At 37.1% G+C, this 21,685-nt stretch overlaps 1 protein-coding gene across 1 annotated transcript in view; it reads right to left on the bottom strand.

The window, feature by feature from the left end:
* LAMB4 (laminin subunit beta 4) overlaps nucleotides 1-21,685 on the bottom strand; it is a 103,345-nt gene that overhangs the window by 6,964 nt on the left and 74,696 nt on the right. Inside the window, 9 exon segments of the mRNA XM_087820864.1 lie at nucleotides 1,588-1,741; nucleotides 3,026-3,199; nucleotides 5,986-6,124; nucleotides 9,109-9,316; nucleotides 12,281-12,425; nucleotides 16,001-16,162; nucleotides 16,742-16,897; nucleotides 16,899-16,948; nucleotides 19,479-19,640. Coding sequence (XP_087676990.1) covers nucleotides 1,588-1,741; nucleotides 3,026-3,199; nucleotides 5,986-6,124; nucleotides 9,109-9,316; nucleotides 12,281-12,425; nucleotides 16,001-16,162; nucleotides 16,742-16,897; nucleotides 16,899-16,948; nucleotides 19,479-19,640 — 1,350 coding nt within the window.

The following is a 21,685-nucleotide window of genomic DNA, read 5'->3' as shown; positions in this document are numbered from 1 at the left end:
AGATGCTAGTTGTATACCCTAGTTGTGACAAATAGAAATGTCTTTAGACACTTTGGTCCCCAGAGGAGGGGATATAATCACCCCCAGTTGAGAACCACTGGGTTAAGAAAAGTGTTTCAAGGTGGCCAAAGGTAAACCTGTTTGTTCTGATTAACACAGAGTGAATGCTAATTAATACCCCCCCTTTTTTTTGCTAATCCTCACCCGAGAATGCTTTTTTCCATGGATTTTTAGAGAGAGTGGAAGGGAGGGAGGGAGAGGGAGGGAATGAGAGGGAGAGAAAGGAAGAGAGAGAGAGAGAGAGAAAGGGAGAGAGAGAGAAACATCGATGTGAGAGAGACACATTGATTGGTTGCCTCCCCCACATACCCTGACTGGGCCGGGGATTAAACCTGCAACCCAGGGACCTGCCCTTGACTGGGAAGCAAACTGTCGACCCTTCAGTGCGAGGGGCAACGCCCTAACACTGCCTGAGCCACATCGGCCAGGGCAGTACCCTTTTAAGTAAGACCATGGCCTCTTCCCTTCTGTTCCAGCGTCCATAGGCCTACTTCACAGCACTCACAGTCCTGCTTCCCCTGTTCCTTCAGGCTCAGGGACTCTAATGGCTTCTTGCTGCTACTGTCACCCAGAACCTCCAGACCCTTGTTTGTTTCCCTTAATTTCTGTGCATTCTTTGTAGTTCCTCCCATCAAGAAGTAGAGTCTATTCATCCTTTGCCCCCAAACCAGGTCTAGTTTTGCAAGTTCCCAAAACACAAACCCAATTCCTACTTCTTTCTCCTCAGTGGACTCATATGTTGTTAAATTGTGTCAATGATACATTGAAATTGGTATAAATTCTACCTCCTGATGGAGTCTGACCACGCTATTGTCAAATTGATGGAGTAGGTAAAAGAAAAGGTAGAACAACCATATGATCCAGGGATCTCACTTCTGGGTATATATTCAAAGGAAACAAAATCTGTATCTTAAAGAGATACCTGCATCCTCATGTTCATTGCAGCATTATTTACAATAGACAAGGTATGGAAACAACTGGAGTGTCTGTCAATGGGTGGATGGGCAAAGAAAATTATATATATATATTTCAGCCATTTGCAACAACATGGATGAACCTGGAGGACATTATGCTAAGTGAAATAAGCCAGACAGAAAAAGACAAATACTGTATGATCTCTCTCATTCCATTCATAAGTGGAGTTTAAAAAAAAAAAGAATTGAACTCATAGAAACAGAGTGGAATGGAATAGTGGCTGCCAGGGAGGGGGATGGGTGAAATGGGGAGATGTTGGTCAAAGGGTACAAGGTTTCAGCTTTAAGATGAGTAAGTTCTGAGGATCTAATGTACAGTATGGTGCTGATTATAGTTGATAATATGTTGTGCTCGTGAGTAGATCTTAAGCATCCTCAAAAGTAGCAAAAAGAAAGACGTAACCACGTGAGGTGATAGATGTGTTAATTAACTTAATTGTGGTAATAATTTCACAATGTACATGTCTAGCAAATCGGCACATTGTATAGTTTAAGTATACACAATTCTATTTGTCAACTATACGTCAATAAAGCTGGAGAAGAGAAGAGATACCTGTTATTCTTCTTATCTTGTCCTCTGTATCTCCAGCCAATTTTTCTGCTGCATCTTTTAGCTGTTTCACTTTTCCTAATGTTTCCTTTGTCAGTTCTGTTGCATATGTCTTATAATGAAGAATAGCATATTGATTTTTCAGCTCAAAAAACTCCTGTAACAGAGCTACACTCCCATCATCAGAAAATATTTATAAAGCATGTACATATACATGATATTTGCCTGATACTGTTCATAAAAGGAATAACAGGAAACCATAATCCAGTCAATATACTTGAATTACTCTGATATTTCCAACAGGGCTTTTACTTGCATTTTATTTTTCAGGTTGAAAAAAGTCTTAGCTTTAGTTAATTAAAAATAAAACTTTGTTACAAAATATCAATCATTACCCCAGGTGAAGGCAACTCTTTATGAAGTACCAATTGTTTGTCCTGAGCTATGTTAAGGTGAGAGGTTCAGGGGACAGAATGTCCCAGTCCTGCCCTTGACAACTCTTCAGTTGGGTTGAACAGCTGCATGTGCACAATGCAGGGCAGAGCAACTGGTGATGATCTAGGCTCACCAAGAACACATTATTTGGTTGGCAAAAAGGAGAGAGAAATGAGGTAGAAAAGGAAGCAGGAAGGGAAGCAGAAGTGTGAGCATGAAGATCTCCCTCAGAACTAGAATGGATATCTTTGGGGTCAGCCTGTGTCGTTGACAATTTAGGATGTTAAAGTAGATGAATAAAGGCCAGACCCAGGTATAAAATATGGAAGTGATGGGGGAGGGCAGGGAGCACTTTCTCAACCTGTGTTCCATAGAAAACATTCTCAACTCCCAAGTCAGTGGAAACTTTACCCAGCCCATTACGGATTAAAAGCAAGATAATAGACCAATTGTAAAAACACTTTAACATTTTTCTTCTGTTTAAGCTTCCATATTAATGCTTTCCAACCAAAGATATCCTGCTAAGAAAATGAGATGAAAGTTTCTTTCAGCAGCCTAAATTAATGGGCCACTTTCCACAACTGTTTAATTAACTCACTCTGATTTTTGTAACTTCATCTATTCTCTGGCAGGTGACTTTCACTTCTTGTTTTCCATATATGTTATGTGATTTAATTAGAGTAAAGGGCAAATACATACAATATAGTGACATGACATAAATTGTGAGAGTTTGGAAGTTCAGGAAAAATTTTACTAGAAGATCATAAGAATGCTACGGTGAGTAGATGTGGAGTAAACACTCCAGCAGGATTTGGCCAGAGGACTTCTGCCTTCTCCAGAGCCCTCCACTGTCTTCATGCCCATCGGGATCCCTACAAACATCAACCACTGAGCACGGACCAAGCACTACAGATAATGATGGTAAGTGGCACAAAAATCTGAGACTGAAGTATTAGCTTTCCAAGAAGCACTGCTTGCTCTTGGTGGCAGTGGTAGGACTAATAACTTCCTCAAGGCCCCCAGCCTGGTGTCTAGCCAATTCAGCCTGAGCTTCCACATGGATGGCTTGCTCTTGATTCCTTTGCAACTTGATCCACAGCCTGGAAAGTTCATCCTCCTGTGCTGACTGCTGCTTTGCTAAGTCCAGTCCATTCTTAGTCTCCTTGGCTTTATTTTCAGTCTGTTGTTGATTTTAAAACCAGAAAAAAGAAAGTCTCTTTATGTAACAAGAAGTGAACAAAAAAATAAATAATATAATTACCTTTCAGAAAATAGGCTAGGTGTAAAGGGAAAGAAAAATCATTCCTTTAAATTTTCTGTTCCATTTACAGAAGAAAAATGTTATGATAAAATATTTTAGACATATAAGAGTCTAAAAGAAAATGTGATACATATCCACACACCCACCAGCCAGAGTAAGAATAAAGCACAGCCAGTGAGCCAGTGTCCTCTGTACTGCTCCCCATCACATTTCCTCGCCCCATAAAAGGCAACCACTTATCAGAATCTAATATTTATCATTCCATGTTCTTCTAGATGCTTTTACTATATGCCTATGCTAACAATATACAGTATTCCATATTTTTAACTTTATGCAAATATATCATTATTTTACTCTATTTTATTTTTCAGTTGATGTAGGTGGCTTCTAATTTTTTTCCCTTTGCAAATAATAATGAAAGTTAGACTTGTTTCTTATTTCTTTCTTTTTTTTTTTTTTTTAAATATATTGATTTCACAGAGAGGAAGGGAGAGGGAGGGAGATAAAAACATTAATGCAATGATAAGAGAGGGTCATTGATCGGCTGCCTCCTGCACGCCCCCTGCTGGGGATCGAGCCAGCAACCCAGGCATGTGCCCTGACTGGGAATCAAACCTTGATCCCCTGGATCATAGGTCGATGCTCATCTGCTGAGCCACGCCAGCCAGGCTACTTGTTTCTTATTTCAATGACAATACTTGTCATGTCAAAAAGTTCTATTTAAATATTTCTGAAATCTAACTGGTCATTTGTTTTGTCTCTTGTTCTTTGGTCATACTTTTTTTATTTTCTTAAACATAGTAAACATTCCTTCTTTTTACTCTACCCAATAATGGTCATAGCTACAGTCTGTTGCATTTTGATTCTGTTGTTTGCTGTCTTGTTTAAGGCAATATATTTTTTTGGGGAAATTCTTTGAGGCTTGGTTTTAAGGTGCATTCTTTGGAGGGGATTTTCTCTTTGCTTCTGTCAGGCATCTGAGGGCACTACCAACCCAGGACCACTTTAAATGACATTTTTGGCTTTGGTTGTTGGGGCCACCCAGATAGTGTGAATCCTAGCTCCAAACTCCTGCGAGAGTCAGCTTGTGGTTAGCAATTCTTAGAGAAGACTTTTCTCCTCCACCCAGAGCCAAGAGGCAAGAGGCAAGTGTCTTTACTGGTGTTCTCTCTCTCTCTCTCTCTTTCTCCCTGTCTCTCTGTCTCTGTCTCTTTCTGTGTATGTGTGTGTGTGTGTGTGTGTGTGTGTGTGTGTGTATGTGTGTAGTTTAACATTTCACTGAGGATTTTGCCTTTTGGGGTCCCAGCTCTATACAGGGATCTTATTGCCTCCTTTCATGGGCTTCATTTCTTTCTGTATGCATGGTGACCATTAAAACTAACAGCTCTAATACATCAGAGATTAGCAGATGCCTGCTGCTGTCACTTCATTCTTAATTATCTTTCTGGATTTATGCTTTCCTGTTATTTTTGGTGTCTGAGGATTTCCTCTGTTTTTTACTAATTCAGCTATGCATTTAAATTTTTTTAAATGTCCCATCTAAGATTTTTATTTTCCTACTAGAAGGGTTCATTGGGGTACTGGTCCAGCATAGTTTTCGAAATAGAAGTCCCTTCTTATGCCCTTGAGCATATGTCAGAGCCTTTTTAGGTATCTGCAATTTCTTTTGTAAAGGGATAGGTAGTAAATATTTTACACTCTCTAATCCATGAAGTCCCTATTGCAACTATTCACTTTTGTGTCGTTGTAGCACAAAAAAGCCACAGATAACATGTGGCTGTATCCCAATAAAACTGTGACTTTGGAGACGGAAACAGTTGTACCTATTTTGCCCAGGAGCTATATTTTGCCAAATCCTGTTCTAGAGAATATGCTTAGAAGGAGGAAAACCTGGTTCTTTGATTTCTTGGGACTAGGTCCTGTCTGTCCTCCAGTTGTCAGGCTTCCTCTCCTGGATCCATCATGTGTGTTAAACCATGGTCTTATTCCCTCCGAACTCTGGATAGAACCCTTTCTTTTAGGTAAGATATTCTTTCAGTCTCAGGATACTCTGATGAGATTTTATGCACATTTAGTTTCAAACAGCTGGCAACAATTAACTTTATTTCATTGGTTTGTGAGCTTTAAAGAATCTATGCCCTGGCCAGGTGGCTCAGTTGGTTGGAGTGTTGTCCCATATGCCAAAAGGTTGTGGATTCAATCCCTGGTCAGTATGCTACAAGAGGCAACTGATCAATGTTTCTCTTTCACATCAATGGTTCGCTATCTCTCTCTCCCCTTTCTTTTTCTCTAGAATCAATAAAACAAAACATATCCTCGACTAAAGATTAAAAAAAATAATAATAATAAAATAAAGAGTCTCTTACTCTCCCAGGTATCAGAAGGGATAAACTCTTACCTCAGATCTACCTTTAATTATCTGTGTGGCCTAAGGAAAGTCACTTAACCTCCCTGAATCTTAATTTTATCATTTATAAGCTGGTGATAGCACCTGCTTTATCCCCCAGGGTTGGTCAACAATGAAATGAAATGCTGCTGGGAGAGCTCTGTATAACATTGAATACACATTACCATAATCTTATTTTATCTTTACAATAATCCCACCAGACAGTTAAGGCAAGCGAGACATTAGCATATGTAAAAACTGGGCTGTATCCACACTCAAAAATTTTTTCAGGTTAGTTTCAAAGAAAATAGAGAAATACCTGCAGTGCATTCTTTTTTATTTTTGTTATCTCAGCAGTCAGCTGTATGATGGTAGAATTTGCCTGTTCTTGAGTGATTTGAACTTGTTGCAACTTATTCAATATTTTGTCAGGATTTTGTAGAACATTTGCTGCTTTTCTAAGGTAAAATATTAACATATCAGATTAGCTAAATATGCAATTATTCATATATTTCACCTTGAGAATTCATTAGACTCAGCCAAAAATTTTACTGAATTATTTGTAAAGTAAATTTAAACTCTTAAGCAAACCAAAGTGCTGGAGTCTTCATTTTGAGAAACAGGCATATTAAATGCCAATAAAAACACTTTTATATGCATGTTCAGAAACAGATTTCACCAGATATGGACACCAATGACACAGGTCTTATTTCTTCTTAATTTGTCATAAGCAGAGAGGTTTTGGGAATATAACCACTGAACTTTGAACAAAAAATTATCCTCAGCCAATTTCAATTCTGTAATTTCTCAAACTTAAGCAACAGTTTTCTAAATCTTTATTGGAGTCGGGGTGAGAGAGTCAAGAGGCTCCACAGAGAACAGAGAGAAATAAAGGCCCTGCATTTTCCGGCTGTTTATTCAGGTTTATTTAAGCTTCACTGACATTCCAGCCTCCCAGGGGCCCAGTCAGAGGTTAAAATCACAAGCATTCCAAGTGATAGGCCACTTTACAGAAACAGCTCACCTCGAGTCAACATTCACCAGCTACTTAGATCTATGGGCTCACAACCACCTTTGGAAGAATGTACCAAGTGACTGAAATATCAGACAAACTTTGCAGAGGCATAGTTAGAAATGCTTGTGCCCAGAGCAAAAATAGCTAAATTCCAAAACACCCACTTCTCGATCCAACCCATCCCCCCCTTTAAAAAAGAAAGGCTTTTCTTTTAAGAGCAGGCACAGAGATTTCCTATTACTCCCCCTGCCCCCACATATACACATGCCTCCCCCCCCCCCATCAAATATGCCTCAACAGAGGGCACATTTGTTACAACTGATGAACCTACCTTGAGTCATCATAATCACCCAAAGATCACAGTTTACCTTTGGGCTCACTCTTGGCATACATTCTATGTATTTGGGCAAATCTATAAAGACATGTCTCCATCGTGATAGTGTCATACAGAGTATACTCACTGTCCTCAGATTCCCCTGTGCTCTTCCTGTTCATCCCTCCCCTCAGCCCCTGGCAACCACTAACCTTTCTTACTGTCCCCTTAGTTTTGCCCTTTTCAGAATGTCCTGTGGTTGGAATCGCACAGGATGAAGCCTTCTTGTCTATACTTTCCCCCTTATTGTTACAGTGGGGGGTTCAGGAGCCTTTCCTTCTCATAATACACTCCACACACACCCCATCTTTTTCCTGTAGTCTTTTTCCTTTAGATTTTCAGTGTACTGCTCATTATAGTAAATTTAGAAAGTACAGAGTGAAAAAGAAGGAGGAGGAGGGAAAAAATCAGGAAGGGACAATTTATCGTAAACTTACTGCCTTTAAATGCTGGCATAGCCTAGAATTCTCACACTACATTTTTTTTCTTTTTGTGATTGAGATCCTCTTCCATATATAATCTGTTACCTTTTAGTTTTTAATAAAGCTATTTTAAACATTGATTTTAGACAGGGAGGAAGGGGGAGGGAGGAAGGGAGAGAGGGAGGGAGAGTGAGAAACATCCCTGAGAGGAGAGAGACATCACATCCATCAGCTGCCTCTTGCATGTGCTCCTACCTGGGATCCAGCCACAACCCAGGCATGTGCCCTGCCTGGGAATCGAACCCCCAACCTTCCGGTGCACAGGGCGACGATGCTCCAGCCAACTGAACCACACTGGCCAGAGCTGTTACCATCTTTTAAAAGCATCACCATTAGCCTGGCCGGGCGTGGCTCAGCGGTTGAACGTCGACCTGGGATCCAGGCGATCAGGGTTCGATTCCCGGTCAGGGCACATGCCCGGGTTGTGGGCTGCAGCCGATCAATGACTCTCTCATCATTGATGTTTCTATCTCTCTCTCTCTCCCTCTCCTTTCCTTTCTCTGAAATCAATAAAGATATATTTAAAAAAAATAAATAAATAAAAGCATCAACATTATACTGTAATAATCTCTACATGTTATTAAAAATCCTTTCTCCACATCATTTTTAATAGCTGTGTGATTGTAACTGGTACTTGATGTTTCTAGTTTTAAATATTAAAACTGGAAGGGTTGGACTTACAGCTGAGTCTGGTATACTGAATTTATATAAGTGGATCATGAGACAGTGAGGGCAGCTCAGGTCTCTAGTCCTGGGCAGCCAAATGGTGGTGGATGGTGATGTTACCACCATCCAACCGACACTATGACCTTGACCCACAGCACCCCATGTCCATAAGAAACATCAAGATAGCTTTTCCTTTTTGCTTGGCTAAGTCAAAATTATATCTTTTTATTATAGTCTTTTTTAAAAACTTAGATATTCAAAATACTGCTTATTATCATAAATTTAGAAAGTACCAAAAATAGGCAAAGAAGAAGGGAAAAATACTCTGATATCCCCACCACCTGTTAAGACATTGGCATAGAACCAGCATGTGGCATTTATTGGTGTATATTGGTATAAAGAGGTAACAGACCATTGGAAAGGCATTCTGAGCCTAAGGAAAATGGGAAACAGGCATCCTTGCACACTGCCTCCCAATTTCCCAGCTTCCTGGGGCCCTTCCACAGACAGCTGAGCTCTAAATTTGGCCACCAAATTATTGGAAGGTAATTTCATTGGAATGTTATAGCATTTTAGGCAAATATTTTTTTAGGGAGCCTTTTAGCAGCTGGCCTATTAAAGCAAGATGAGTATATATATATATATATATATATATTCCCCACCCAAGGATATGTTTATTAAATTTAGAGAGAGAGGAAGGAAGAAAGAGAGGGAGAAACATTGATACGAGAAAGAAACATCGATCAGTTGTCTCCCATATGCACCCCGACCAGGGATCAAACCTGCAACCTAGGTATGTACCCTGAGAGGGAAATGAACCCACAACCTTTTTGCTGTACAGGACAACACACCAACCAACAGAGCCACCTGGCCAGGGCAAGATGAGAATGTTAATACTGTACTTACTCAGCTGCTTTTGCCTTCACCAAAATCTTTTGGGCTCTATCTGCTGCTTTATTTAGCTTGTCCTCATCTGTCCTGTAGTCCTCACAGAGTTGCATAAGTTTCTGTATGTTGTCAAGTTCATGGGTTAGATTTTGCGATGTTATTGGCAGGTAGATGTTAAGTACATGATTCGCAACCTTCTCTATGTCCTCTGGAGGCACATTTTCCTCTTAAATAAAAAGATGGGTTTTAGGTCATTATGTCTCCTTATCAAATACTGTATCTTTTAAGCATAGCCACAATGAACTCTAAGTCAAATGCACTTGCATCTGTGTGTCCCTAGAATACAGGGATTACATTGTATATGTCCCATAGATTCTTCTTCATGCTTAATTTTCCCTTTGCTCCGAAAGAAATAATGCTAATGTAGGGCTGAATATATGCTGCACAAATGCTTGTTGGAAAAGTAAAAAACTACTGACTTGGAATATTACATATGTTCTAAAAAAGTCCTCACAAAAATTGATTATTTTAAGCACAGAGACAAAAGCAGTTAAAATGTTTAGATGCCTGTCATTAAGATTCAAACACAATGAAGGAGACAGTGGAGGAACATTGGGTTTGGACCCAACAAAACTTGATTCTAATCTTCCATGACATTAAAAAGGCTCAGAATTTTTGCTCATTTGTATAATTGGGTAATTATAACTGATGCTACTACTCAAAGACCTATTTTGAGAAGGGAATCCGACAATACAGAGCAAAGTACCATGTGAATAACATGTAAAAAGCTTTTAAATACACCTATGCTCTGCTTTTCAGAAAGATAAAAGTGGCCCTCTTTGAGAACTAAAGTGGAAGGTGGACTCTTAGTGTTTGAGGTAATAACTCTTTGTTATTGTCCGGCTCTTTACTGAGGCACAAAGGGGATAGTTAGAGGTGAATTAGAAACAGATCTGATCTGCCAGGGGTTTATCATTGGGTGGAGAAATATAGGTCACTCTATACAAATACTGATCACATCAGAACAGAAGAGATGAATATAAGACAAAATGATGTGGGATCCAGAGGGAGGAGAAAATACTTCAGGAAGAATTTCAAAAAGATTTGAAGTGGACCTTGGAGGACAGCAGAGACGAAACTCGTGAAGACGTGGTGTGAGGGGAGGGGTAAAGGCATTGTAAGTTGAGGGACCTGCAGAAGCAAAAGCTCAAAAGAAACAGTTCACAGCTCACTCCTGGGGGGAAAGTGAGGTGTCTAAAATTGGAGGAGCGAAAGTTCAGAAGTGCTGGGAGCAGATCACAGAAGTCCCTAAAGTAACTTGGACTTTGTTCAGGAGGTAGTGGGAGCCATAGATGGTTTTTAGCATTTGAGTGGCATGACACGAGTATATATCCTTTTCGCAATCATTTTTGCATTTTATTCCCTGTAATGTTTTTGAAAATTGTGATAAGCATTTTTATGACTAAACTAAAACCATATTTTAAATGGATTCAGGAAGTTGGCTCTTTAAAAATAGTAATTCTCTTTGTAAAAATGCTATAATAAAAAGTGATTTTAGTTTAACCACATATTCAATCATCATCCATTTACTGGCATTTATTATGAGAGCATAAGTTCAAATTTTTTATATGGGACTTTTAGGAGAAATGGCACATAACTTAGTTCATAAGGAATTCTGACCACAAGAAAAATAAAATGGTCAAAGAAGAATTGAATAGTGGGGCCACCATACAGTCTAAAGATGATTTTACTTGGGCTTTATAGCAAGGAAAAGAGAAGAAATGGAGGGTGAAAGGCATTACTTTCTGGTGACCTAGGGTCTTAGGACCCTGAACAGAGAATTTTCTTTTATAGAATAGGATTTTTCTCTTTGCTAGTCTAATTTTTGTTGTAACAATCTGGACACACATTTTTTTGTTTGTTTGTTTTTCCCAATTTTTAGCTTAATTAAAGTAAAAATTTCATTAGAAATTTATTCAGCAGCAATGAGAAATAGGACTAATATGGGAATAAGCTCTATGACCCAGTGAACTAGGTAGAAAGCAAAAACCTACTTTCTGAACCATCACCAGGGCTTGGGACTGTATTCCACCCTTTTCACACAAATGATCTGGCAGTTTTAATTTGTGCCAAATCAACTGGTATCTGCAGAGATAGTTAATGTGTTCCTCAAGCTCATTGAAAATTTGATTTTGAACGAATAAACAAAATGTCCAGTAGACTGATTCCATCTCTATTTTTACTGATCATTTTTATTAATTCTTTTTCCTGCTTAATTTTTTTTTTTTAAATCAGGATTAGAAGCTGCTAATACAATTTCTAGAAACATTGAGTTGGAAAAAATACTTGGTTGGCTATAGGGGTCTCTTATAAATATTAAACAGATTAATAAAGTGATTGCACAGATTGTAACAGACATCCCCAATGTTAATTAATTCATATGCAGAGTGTTAAGTTATAGAATTTGGAAGATAACTATGAAAAATAAAGCCTCTTGAAATTAATTCCATAGTGTTGTACCCAAATTGCATCATTTGAGAATGAGGTTCCATGCCAATTTCCAGCTGTATTATTTGATTTTTATCTTTAGTAATTCTCCAGAGTTTAAAATAAGCCTCTCCTGAAATTAGGTATAATGAGAAATAAGTTCATAATTATAATAATTCATAATAATAATGAATTAAATAGTTCCTTTTGGCCAGCCATAGAGAGCAATATGAGACTTAGGAAATAGTCAATAACAGTTAATAACCAATATTTTAGATGCTACCTCACTATGATATTTGATAAACTAACCAAAATTTAGCATACCTAGATCTTATATACTCTTGTCAGCAGAGAAAAAGATAAGATCCTAACATTAGGAAATCTGGTTTAGGCATCATGTTGGACTTTCCTTTTTTAAAAAAAAGTGAAATAACTTTAAACACCAGGTTATTATTTTTTTTTTTAATTTTGACTAAATTCTAGTGTTTATTACTAATTAATCTCATACAGAGAGTCATAATTTTTTAGTACAGAGTTAATATTTTGGGATTAATTTCATTAAGAAAATTTAAATCACGGGGTATATTATGTTCCTGATTTAGCATGTCATTTCCAATTAATGTAATTTGAAATTTGTTGTGATGTTTGAGTATACATTTTTAAAAAAGAAAAAAAGCTAGTCCTAATATTTAAAAAGAATTACCTAACTGAAACTTTTTCAGTTTCTTTATTAAAAGATTCGTGTTTTCTTCATCAGATTCTCTTTGTTTTTTCATGTTCCACAGTTTCTCACTTAACTGGAAGGCATTGTTTTTGGAGACTTCTGTCAGTTTACTTATATTTTTTATCTGGAATAAGAAAAAAACCAACAATGAGGAAAACACACAATGATTAGGCATGTTCTGTGATGTTTAATTGCTTAGCTGGACCAAATAAACAGTCATCAAAAATGACATAGAAGTGTAGTTAATTAAACAATTTTAAAACATTTTAAAGAACCCTTCTAAAAAGATAATGTTTTCTTAATAATGTAAATTTATCTTTTAAAATAATATTAGTATTCAAAATATGTCATTATTTGAAAACAGTATTGACCTAATACTAATAGCTTTTCCTGACACAAATTTCTTTTAACGAGACTTTAGCATTCCATATTAGCAAATTTCATATAAATTACTTAGGGCTATTTACTTAAAGTGGCCATTATGTGTAATAAGTCAAAAACGTTTTCTTTTACATAAGTTAAAATATTCTTCTAAACCTTCCTCAAATTCAAATAATGTACTTTCTTTGAAAGCTTAAGAGAAAGCATTCCTTCTATTAAGAAATGAGTTTGAACTCAGTGGAGACTACAAAGATTAATTCCAAACACTTTGTACATTTGATGGAGGAATGATAGGACTAAAGGGCTTGCAATCTAGAAATGTAAATTCTTAAATGTGTGGTTTGAGAAAGGTCATGGACTTTTTCTTGGGATTCCAACAAATTTGAGGAAAAGAAAAAACCTAAAGCAAAAGGACAATATCACCAACCAGCTGAGCTGTGTTGAATAAACAGTGACAGAAGTAGGGCTAATTAGGGCCCTTTATTTCCCCACAGTGAAGCCTGCTTAACTGAGCCATACATAGCTTGTGAAAAGGATTTAATTATATCCTTGGTAAATGATGAAACAAAAAATATTTACATGGCTAAAAATATGTATCTTAATTTCTGAGTTGTTCCTTGATTCTCTAGAATTTTTAAAACTTTAAAGTAGATAGCTAGCAGTTGCTAAGAGAGTAGATCTTAAAAGTTCTCACAAGGGAAAAAATGCAACTGTGTGATGTTAACTAAACTTACTGTGCTAATCATTTAGTAATATCAAGTCATTATGTTGTACATCTAAAACTAATACAATGTTATATGTCAATTATATCTCAAGATAAAAAAAAGATAGCAGTAAGTAAGAATGCATAACAGTAAAATGAGAATTACAGAAATAAATACTCTGGACAGGAAACAGCTAAACTGTACAGATGAAATTGCAGCAGAGATTAGCTGATCAGAAAGAAAGAGACTGCTAAATTACTTCACTCTTAAAACATCTCTCTGCAATCCATCCTCTGTCACAATTGACTCCTGAGAATTCTCTCACAATCTCTCTGGCACTCTTCCCGCTTCTAATCAAGGGGAAAATAGCTCACCATATTATCAACATGACAACCCTCCCCCACCCTTTTCCAGTTCTCCATTTACTTGCTGATTAAACCAGATTCTGCTTCCTTGTACTTAAGGGGCTGTCTTTTAAAAGTATAGTTTAAGGGGTCTTGTTTAAATGGTGTGAAATTTCTGTTTTTTTAAGAAGGGTCAATATAATAGTTTAAAATTATATTAAACAATTAAGATTGTTTTAGCCACTGGGCTACAAGACCAGGATTTGCATTTGCTATGTTCACGGCTGTATTTACAACATACACTTAAATGCCTGGCACAAAGTAGGTACTCATGAATATCTATTAAAGTAATGAAGAATAACGTGAAAAACTATGCAGCAATACAGAATTATGACTAAGCAAATAAAAATTTTCAACATTTGCGTCAGGATATTCTCCAGCTTGGCTAATCAGAGGCTTGCTCCAGACTTGGACTCCGGGGCACTGGGGCAAGCACACAGGACCAGCTGGGGCTCAGGCCCATGGAGGTGAGGTTCCCGGAGCAAACTGCTGCTCTGTGTGTGTGTGTGTGTGTGTGTGTGTGTGTGTGTGTGTGTGTATGTGTGTGTGTGTGTGTGTGTGTGCGCGCGCTCATGTATCACAGGTGGTTCTCACCCCTTTCCCAAGCTTGGCCCTCTATCCTCCTCTCCATTCTGAGATGTGTTCAGGTACATTTCCCTTTTGTTTAGGAGTTGGTTTCTGTTGCTTGCAAACAAGAATGCTGACTGATACATTATTTACCTCACAATGGTTAAGAAAACCTCGGCGCTCCCGGCCAGGCTCGGCTCAGCGGTTGAATGTCGACCTAGGATCCGGGCGATGGAGTTGGATTCCTGGTCAGGGCACATGCCCAGGTTGTGGGCTCAATCCCAAGTCGAGGGTGTGCAGGAGGCAGCCAATCAATGACTCTCTCATCATTAATGTTTCTACCTCTCTCTCCCTCTTCCTTCCTCAATCTGAAATCAATAAGGAAAAAAAAAAAAGCTGTGTGTTGAGAGAACCAAGCCCAGGTTTTGATGTGTGTGGTTTTTTTTTTTTTTTAAAAAGAAGAATATATATGCATAACCCATAGACACAAACAATAGTGATGTGAAGGCCTGGGGGATGGGTACAGGGTAGAAGGGATCAATGGGGGGGGGGGGGGGGAATGGGGACATTTGTAATACTTTCAACAATGAAGATAAATTTAAAAAAAAAAAATTAACCTGGAATTAGGGCTTGGAAAATTAGGAGTGGAGAATGGAAAACACAATATACAGATGTATTCTCCAGAAAACAAGAGTCACAGCCTTAGTTTCTGCCCTTGACTTCAAACAAGGTCTGTCTGTAGAGACCTGATCCTTTAAGTGCCAGAGTCCATTGGTTCAGTCCTTCAGTCCTTCAAAAAATATTTATGGAGCACCAATTTGGGGTGAGGCTCTGTTTTAAGTAGTAAGGAACAAAACAGATGGGATTTTCTTGGAAGCTTATTTCTAATGAGGAGAGACACAAATAACAGGATAAAGTGATATAAATTGGAGAAGGAGAAACTCGAGTGACATCTGGATGAGGAAGGAACCAGTTATGTGAAGTGCTGGTAAAGAGCCTTCCAGGAAGAGAGATGAGCTAGTACAAAGACCCTGGACTAAGAAACAGCCAGGTAGTCTGAATAAAGAAAAGGGTCAGTAGGATGGGAATCTTTTCTCCTGAGACTCAGTTTTGTTTTGTTTAATTGTGGTAAAATATATCTAAGAAGATTGGCCATTTTAACCATTTTTAACTGTACAATTCAGTGGAAGGAATTCAAGGCATAAATACTTTCTAACATTAAATTAAATTCTAACATTAAATTGTGTATATTTAGAAGAATTTCAAATGTACCCTTGAATTGACAAAAAATTATTCTTTACTTTGGGAGATTTATAGTTTTCAAAACTCCAGCACTGGGAGTCTTCACATTTCTATGCAGTGTTTGAAATAAAAGAAATATGTCCACACTAGTCTATGTCCTACAAACATATAATAATAGAAATATTATAGAAAATATGTCAATATTCACATCTACTTCTAAATCTACATTTATATCAACATCTATAGTTTTATCCTGTATTTCCAGGCATAAGAATACCTAATATCTAGAATCTTCTTTTTGCTTAGAAGCTAAATGGCAGTTTTTACAATTTCAAATAGTTTGCTTTTTAAAAATTTTATTGCTACAGCTTTACAAGCAAACAACAGAAAACATTATTTACCTGATTCTTCAACCCTTGAGCCTGGTTGCTCAAATTATAAATCATGGACTCTGCTTCTTGAGCTTTCTGAAGGGCATTGCTCGAGAGGGTCAGGGAGTCACGACAGCTTGGGCCACCACATGATGAGAGCACACATGGCATGTCCCCTCTTTCTCCACACACCTGACAGGAAAAATGACTTATGCTAAAAAGCAACTTGCTCGTAGAGTTTCTTGAATGACATCCAGGCTCACGGAGGCAAGACACTGCTCTATTCCTGTGTTTGTTCATGCTTAGTATATAGATGTGAACCATTAAATGTTTCCTACGAAACTGAATGAGTATCTAAATTATTTGCTATCAGCATTGTGCCAATCAGTGTCATTTTTATGCTTACAGTTTTTTGGGAAAATTGTCAAATGTCTAGCATTTCCATGTTAATTTCATTAAAAAAGTAAAAATTACCTTTTACTTATAATGAGGCAGGAGGATAAATCAGTACCCTTTTGGAAGTAGTAACTACTATAAAACAATAAGATAAAGCCACAATTTTTACTCTTTAATTTTTCTCAAACTTTGACTTAGGAAACAAAAAATAAATATATTTATGTTATTTATACATTAGATAATAGAGCATATATGTTACATATATTTATACATTTATAAAATAAATGAGAAAAAAAAAAGATGTAAGACAGGGAAATATAATGGAAGAGATCTGTATACCAAGTAGAAACCACAAACATTTTTACTACACCATACCTTTTGCTTCAATATTTGGATATCTAGTATCTTAATCTGTTTTAATTTTTCCAATGACAAGTTTTCTTTTGAGGTTAATGTATCTAAAATGGTAAATAAGTCAATCCTGTTTTTTTCAGAGTTATTTATGATGGAAGTAGTTTCACTAATTTTTTTTTTCAGCAGATGATCATCTATGATGATACTTCTTGATGTTCTCTGAGGAATCTACATCAACACAAGTTGAGATAAGATAAATGTTGTGAAAAGAAATGAAATTATACATTGGCTATCAAGAAAATAATTTCACAGTTTACCACTATCTTCATCTTAATGACAATAAAAAAATTCAATATTCTCTCCTTTGAATTTGCACTTCATGAGGAAGGATTAGATGTAGTATAATAAATATACATAAAATAGATGTAGAACATTAAGATTTAAGTCTGCAGACATGGGTTTGAGTGTTGCCTCACCTTTTACTGCCTAGATATGTCCTTGAGCAAACTGGCTAATCTCTTAGATTGTGTTTCCTTATCTGTAAATTGGATTGGTGATAATAATTGGGGATTAAGTGAGATATGAAAGTACTTCGTAAAGTGTTCCACAAATGTATTAATTATGTATTAATTATCAACCCTAATATGATAAACCAACTAAATTTACCCAATTATATAGAGTGCAGTAGACAAACTTGTTCTGCAAAGAGCCAGGAGATAAATGTTTTAGGCTTGTCTACCTTAGTGTTTCTGTCACAATGACTCAACTCTGACATTGTTGTGTGAAAGCAGCAGCAGACAATAGTAAATAAATAGGTGAGGTTGTTTTCTAATGAAACTTTATTCATAAGAAAAGACCTCCGATGTCTTTTGCTGACCTCTGAGGTTGAGGCTGATGACAATAGCTCATATTTGTTGAGTGCTTTTTACATGCTTTTACTTCCTATTAATTTTCTTCCTTAACATTCACAAAATACTGTGAGGCGTGCATTAGTATGATCACCCTCATTTTATAAGTGAGTAAATGAGGCTCTGATGAGGTAAGCTATTTGTCTGAGGTCTCACTGCTAGTAAGCGATAAAGCCAGGATTTAAAGCCAGGTAGTCTGACTACAGAACCTGTGTCCTTAAGCACTTCTCTATATTTTTATTAAAATGTAAATTCATGCCCAGCCGGCGTGGCTCAGTGGTTGAGCATTGAGTAGTGATTCAGGAGATCAAGGTTCAATTCTCGGTCAGGGTACATGCCCGGGTTGCTGGCTCAGTCCCCAGTGGAGGGTGTGCAGGAGGCAGCCGATCAATGACTCTCTCATCATTGATGTTTCTATCTCTCTCTCTCCTTCTTCCTTCCTCTCTCTGAAATCAATAAAGACATATTTTTTTTAAAAAGCAGATTCATGAAAGTAATACAGTATGTTTTAATGTAAATAATGGTATATTAGGGCTTCAAGTTATAACTCCATATTTTAGGAAACAGAGGTCCAAGGTCCTACTCCTTACTCCCTAATAGCCATAATCCAGGTACCAACCATACCTCATTTTTTAAACCTTCCTGGTTTTTACACTAACATAATCTTAACCTACATGATTTCATTTATCATGAAACAAAACAAAACAAAACAAAACAAAACCATGTTCCTATTGCTTGGAATGATTTTCTTCCTTTATCTTGCAAATTTATCTTCATTTGTGAAGCCCAGTTCAATTGTCACCTACTCCCTGAAGCCTTTCCTAATAAACTCAGAAGGAATTCCATTTTTGCTACTCTGTTCCTGAAGCAATTGAAGATGCTCTAATTTAGTCTTTTTGTTTGTGATTATTTATATGCCTTGTCTTTCCACTAGATTGGAATAATTTAAGGGCAAGGACTTGCAGTGTTCATCTCCTCAGTACAGCGTCAAACATTGAGAAAAAGCTCAGTAATGTTATTAGACTGCAAGTCCAATGGTTATTTCACTAAATTTATGTCTTCATTTAGGATCATAATTGTCATCTATTTTTTCTCTTTTAAGTCAAGATCAGATGGAAAACAGGAGCAAAGAAAAGCAGACAGTGTTTTGGCCTTGAGGTGGGTTTCATGTGTATTTTTGCTTTACGTCTCAATTAGATGGGTTAAGCATGAGTAAGTTCAGTGCTGCCTCTCAAGTTGTCCATTTCCAAATATAACAGAGATCTCATCAGAGATCAGGAGAAGAGTTAATCCAAGTTTTGCTTCAAAGTTCTTTTTCTCCTCCAAGTTGATCTTGGCTTTGGCACAGCTCCCATCATTTTGAGAACTATGCAATGTGAATTGTGGGCTTCTAGTATGTTACATGACTCCAAACCCCTACAAAGTCCTTATGAGAAAGTCCTTTCTGCTTCATATCCCTCTGCATTTATGGTTGCTTGAAATGGAGTGGCTCATACTCAAGAAGACATAGAGACATATCTCTCTTATTACCTTATGCATGTTAGAATTTCTAAGTTGCTGATTTCACAAGACCACTTGCATGGTTTGGCTCTAGAAGGTTACTTTGGCATTTGTTTAGTATCAGACATTGTTAACTTTACTCATTATTTTGAGCAAATACTATCTAGGTTCTGCAATGTTTAAAAAGTTGGAATATTAATGTACAAAGTGCCTTCACTGGGTGTGTTTTCATGTTCTGAAGTGCTCAGGTGTGATGGCAGTAAGCACAGGTGACTCTCTAATGGAATGTACTATGGATTTTGTAAACCTTTGTCCAGAAACAGACAGTTAAAGTGCATTTTCTCTCTTACTCATGATCCTTGCATTATGGGCACTGGAGTGCAAATCAATTTCTCCCTGAAGATTATCAAGTAAGAGCTCTGTTTCATTCCTCCTTTTCAGTATTGTTTCCTTCAGATCTTGAAATGCATACGCTGTTTTCAGTTGCTCACTTAGCTGCATGATTTGTTTCCAATAGGGGAAAATGAGATTAAACATAACGAAGCTTGTATTACATTTGATAGATTGGTGGAAAAACACATGTAAAAAAATTGTCCTCATTATTAGGGCAATTACCTTATAATTAGAATTATTGCCCCCCACCCCATTTTTCGTTTGGCTGTTTATAATTCTGTTTATGGCTTATCTCCTTCTTGTTAATTCAGCTTCCTGGAATATTTTATCACTCACTTCAAATATGATCAGCATACAAGGCCTAATAGAATAAAGGTTTTTGAATCTTTCAATATTAACTGTTTATACTGTCTCTGCCTCCCTTTGTTTTGGGTTTTCAAAAACATGTATTCAGACATGGCTCATTTAAATCAGTCTAAGAGAGCCAATTTACATTCAACTCTCAACACAGAACCCCTGCCCAGCCTAGGGTAAAGATCAGTTCTTCCTTTAGAATAAATTTGCTTCCAGCAAGGTTCATTTTAGTGCTACTTCTGTACATGGTCTTAACTTTTAATTCTCACAAGTGACAAGGAGGTTTCTTGTTGGTGAGTGTACCCTGGGTGTGTTCATTTGCTATCACCTTCTTCTCTAATGCTGCAAATCAAGATGAACCCAGAGAGGCCCATACCAAAATACATCATAATTAAAATGCAAAAGGTTAAAGGCAAGAGAGAATCTTTTTTTTTTTTTTTTAAATATATCTTTATTGATTTCAGAGAGAGGAAAGGAGAGGGAGAGAGAGAGATAGAAACATCAATGATGAGAGAGTCATTGATTGGCCGCAGCCCGCAACCTGGGCATGTGCCCTGACCGGGAATCGAACCCTGATCGCCTGGATCCCAGGTTGATGCTCAACTGCTGAGCCACGTCTGGCCGGGCGGCAAGAGAGAATCTTAAAAGCAGCAAGAGAAAAGCAGTTAGTTACCTACAAGGGATCTCTCATAAGACTGTCAGCTGATTTTTAAACAGAAACTTTGCAGGCCATAAGGGATTGGCATGAGTTTGTCAAAGTGATGAAAAGCAAGGACCTCTAACCAAGATAATCTACCCAGAAAAGATATCATTTAGAATTGAAGGACATATAAAGAGCTTCCCAGACAAGAAAAAGTTAAAGGAGATCATTACCACCAAACAGTATTATAAGAAATAATAAAGGGTCTCCTTTAAGAGGAAGAAAAAGAAAATATAATATATGAATAAAATAGCAATAACTACATATCTATCAACAATTACTTTAAATGCAAATGGATTAAATGCTCCAATCAAAAGACATACAGTGACTACATGGATAACAAAACAAGACCCTTATATATGTTGTCTAAAAGGGACTCACTTCAGATTGAAATACACACACAGACCCAAAGAAAAAGGATAGAAAATAATATTTCATAAAAATGGAAATGAAAAAAAAAGCTGGGGTAGCAATACTTATATCAGACAAAATAGAGTTTAAAACAAAGGGTATAACAAGAGACAGCGAATGACCCAGCAATTCCACTTCTGGGTATTCATCTGAAAAAATCCAAAACACTAAATTGAAAAGACATATGCATTCATATATTTATTGCAGCATTATTTACAGAAGCCAAGATATGGAAGCAACCTAAGTGTCCATCAATAGATGAATAGATAAAGAAGTGGTGCATATATATAGTGAAATATGACTCTGCCATTAAAAAAAAAAAAAGAAATTTTGCCATCTGCAATGACATGGATGAATCTAAAGGATATTGTGCTGAGTGAAATAAGTCAGACAGAGAAAGGCAAATACCATATGATTTCACTTATATGTGGAATCTGAACAAAAACACACAAACAAGCAGATCAGAAAGACTTATACAGAGACCATTTTGATGGTTGTCTGATGGAGGAGGGTTAGGGAGATGGGTGAAAAACATGAAGGGATTAAGAAGTACAAATTGGTAGTTACAGAATTGTCATGGGGATATAAAGTACAGCATACGAAGATAGTCAATAATATTGTAATAACTATGTATAGTGTCAGATGGATACTAGATTTATTAGGGTGATCATTTAGTAAGTTATATAAATGTCTAACCAC

The sequence above is a fragment of the Miniopterus natalensis genome, chromosome 10, assembly GCF_054644295.1.
Source record: "Miniopterus natalensis isolate mMinNat1 chromosome 10, mMinNat1.hap1, whole genome shotgun sequence".
In the NCBI taxonomy this organism is placed as follows: domain Eukaryota; kingdom Metazoa; phylum Chordata; class Mammalia; order Chiroptera; family Miniopteridae; genus Miniopterus; species Miniopterus natalensis.
The sequence above is the reverse complement of the archived record's forward strand: the minus strand, read 5'-3'. Positions and strand labels throughout refer to the sequence as shown.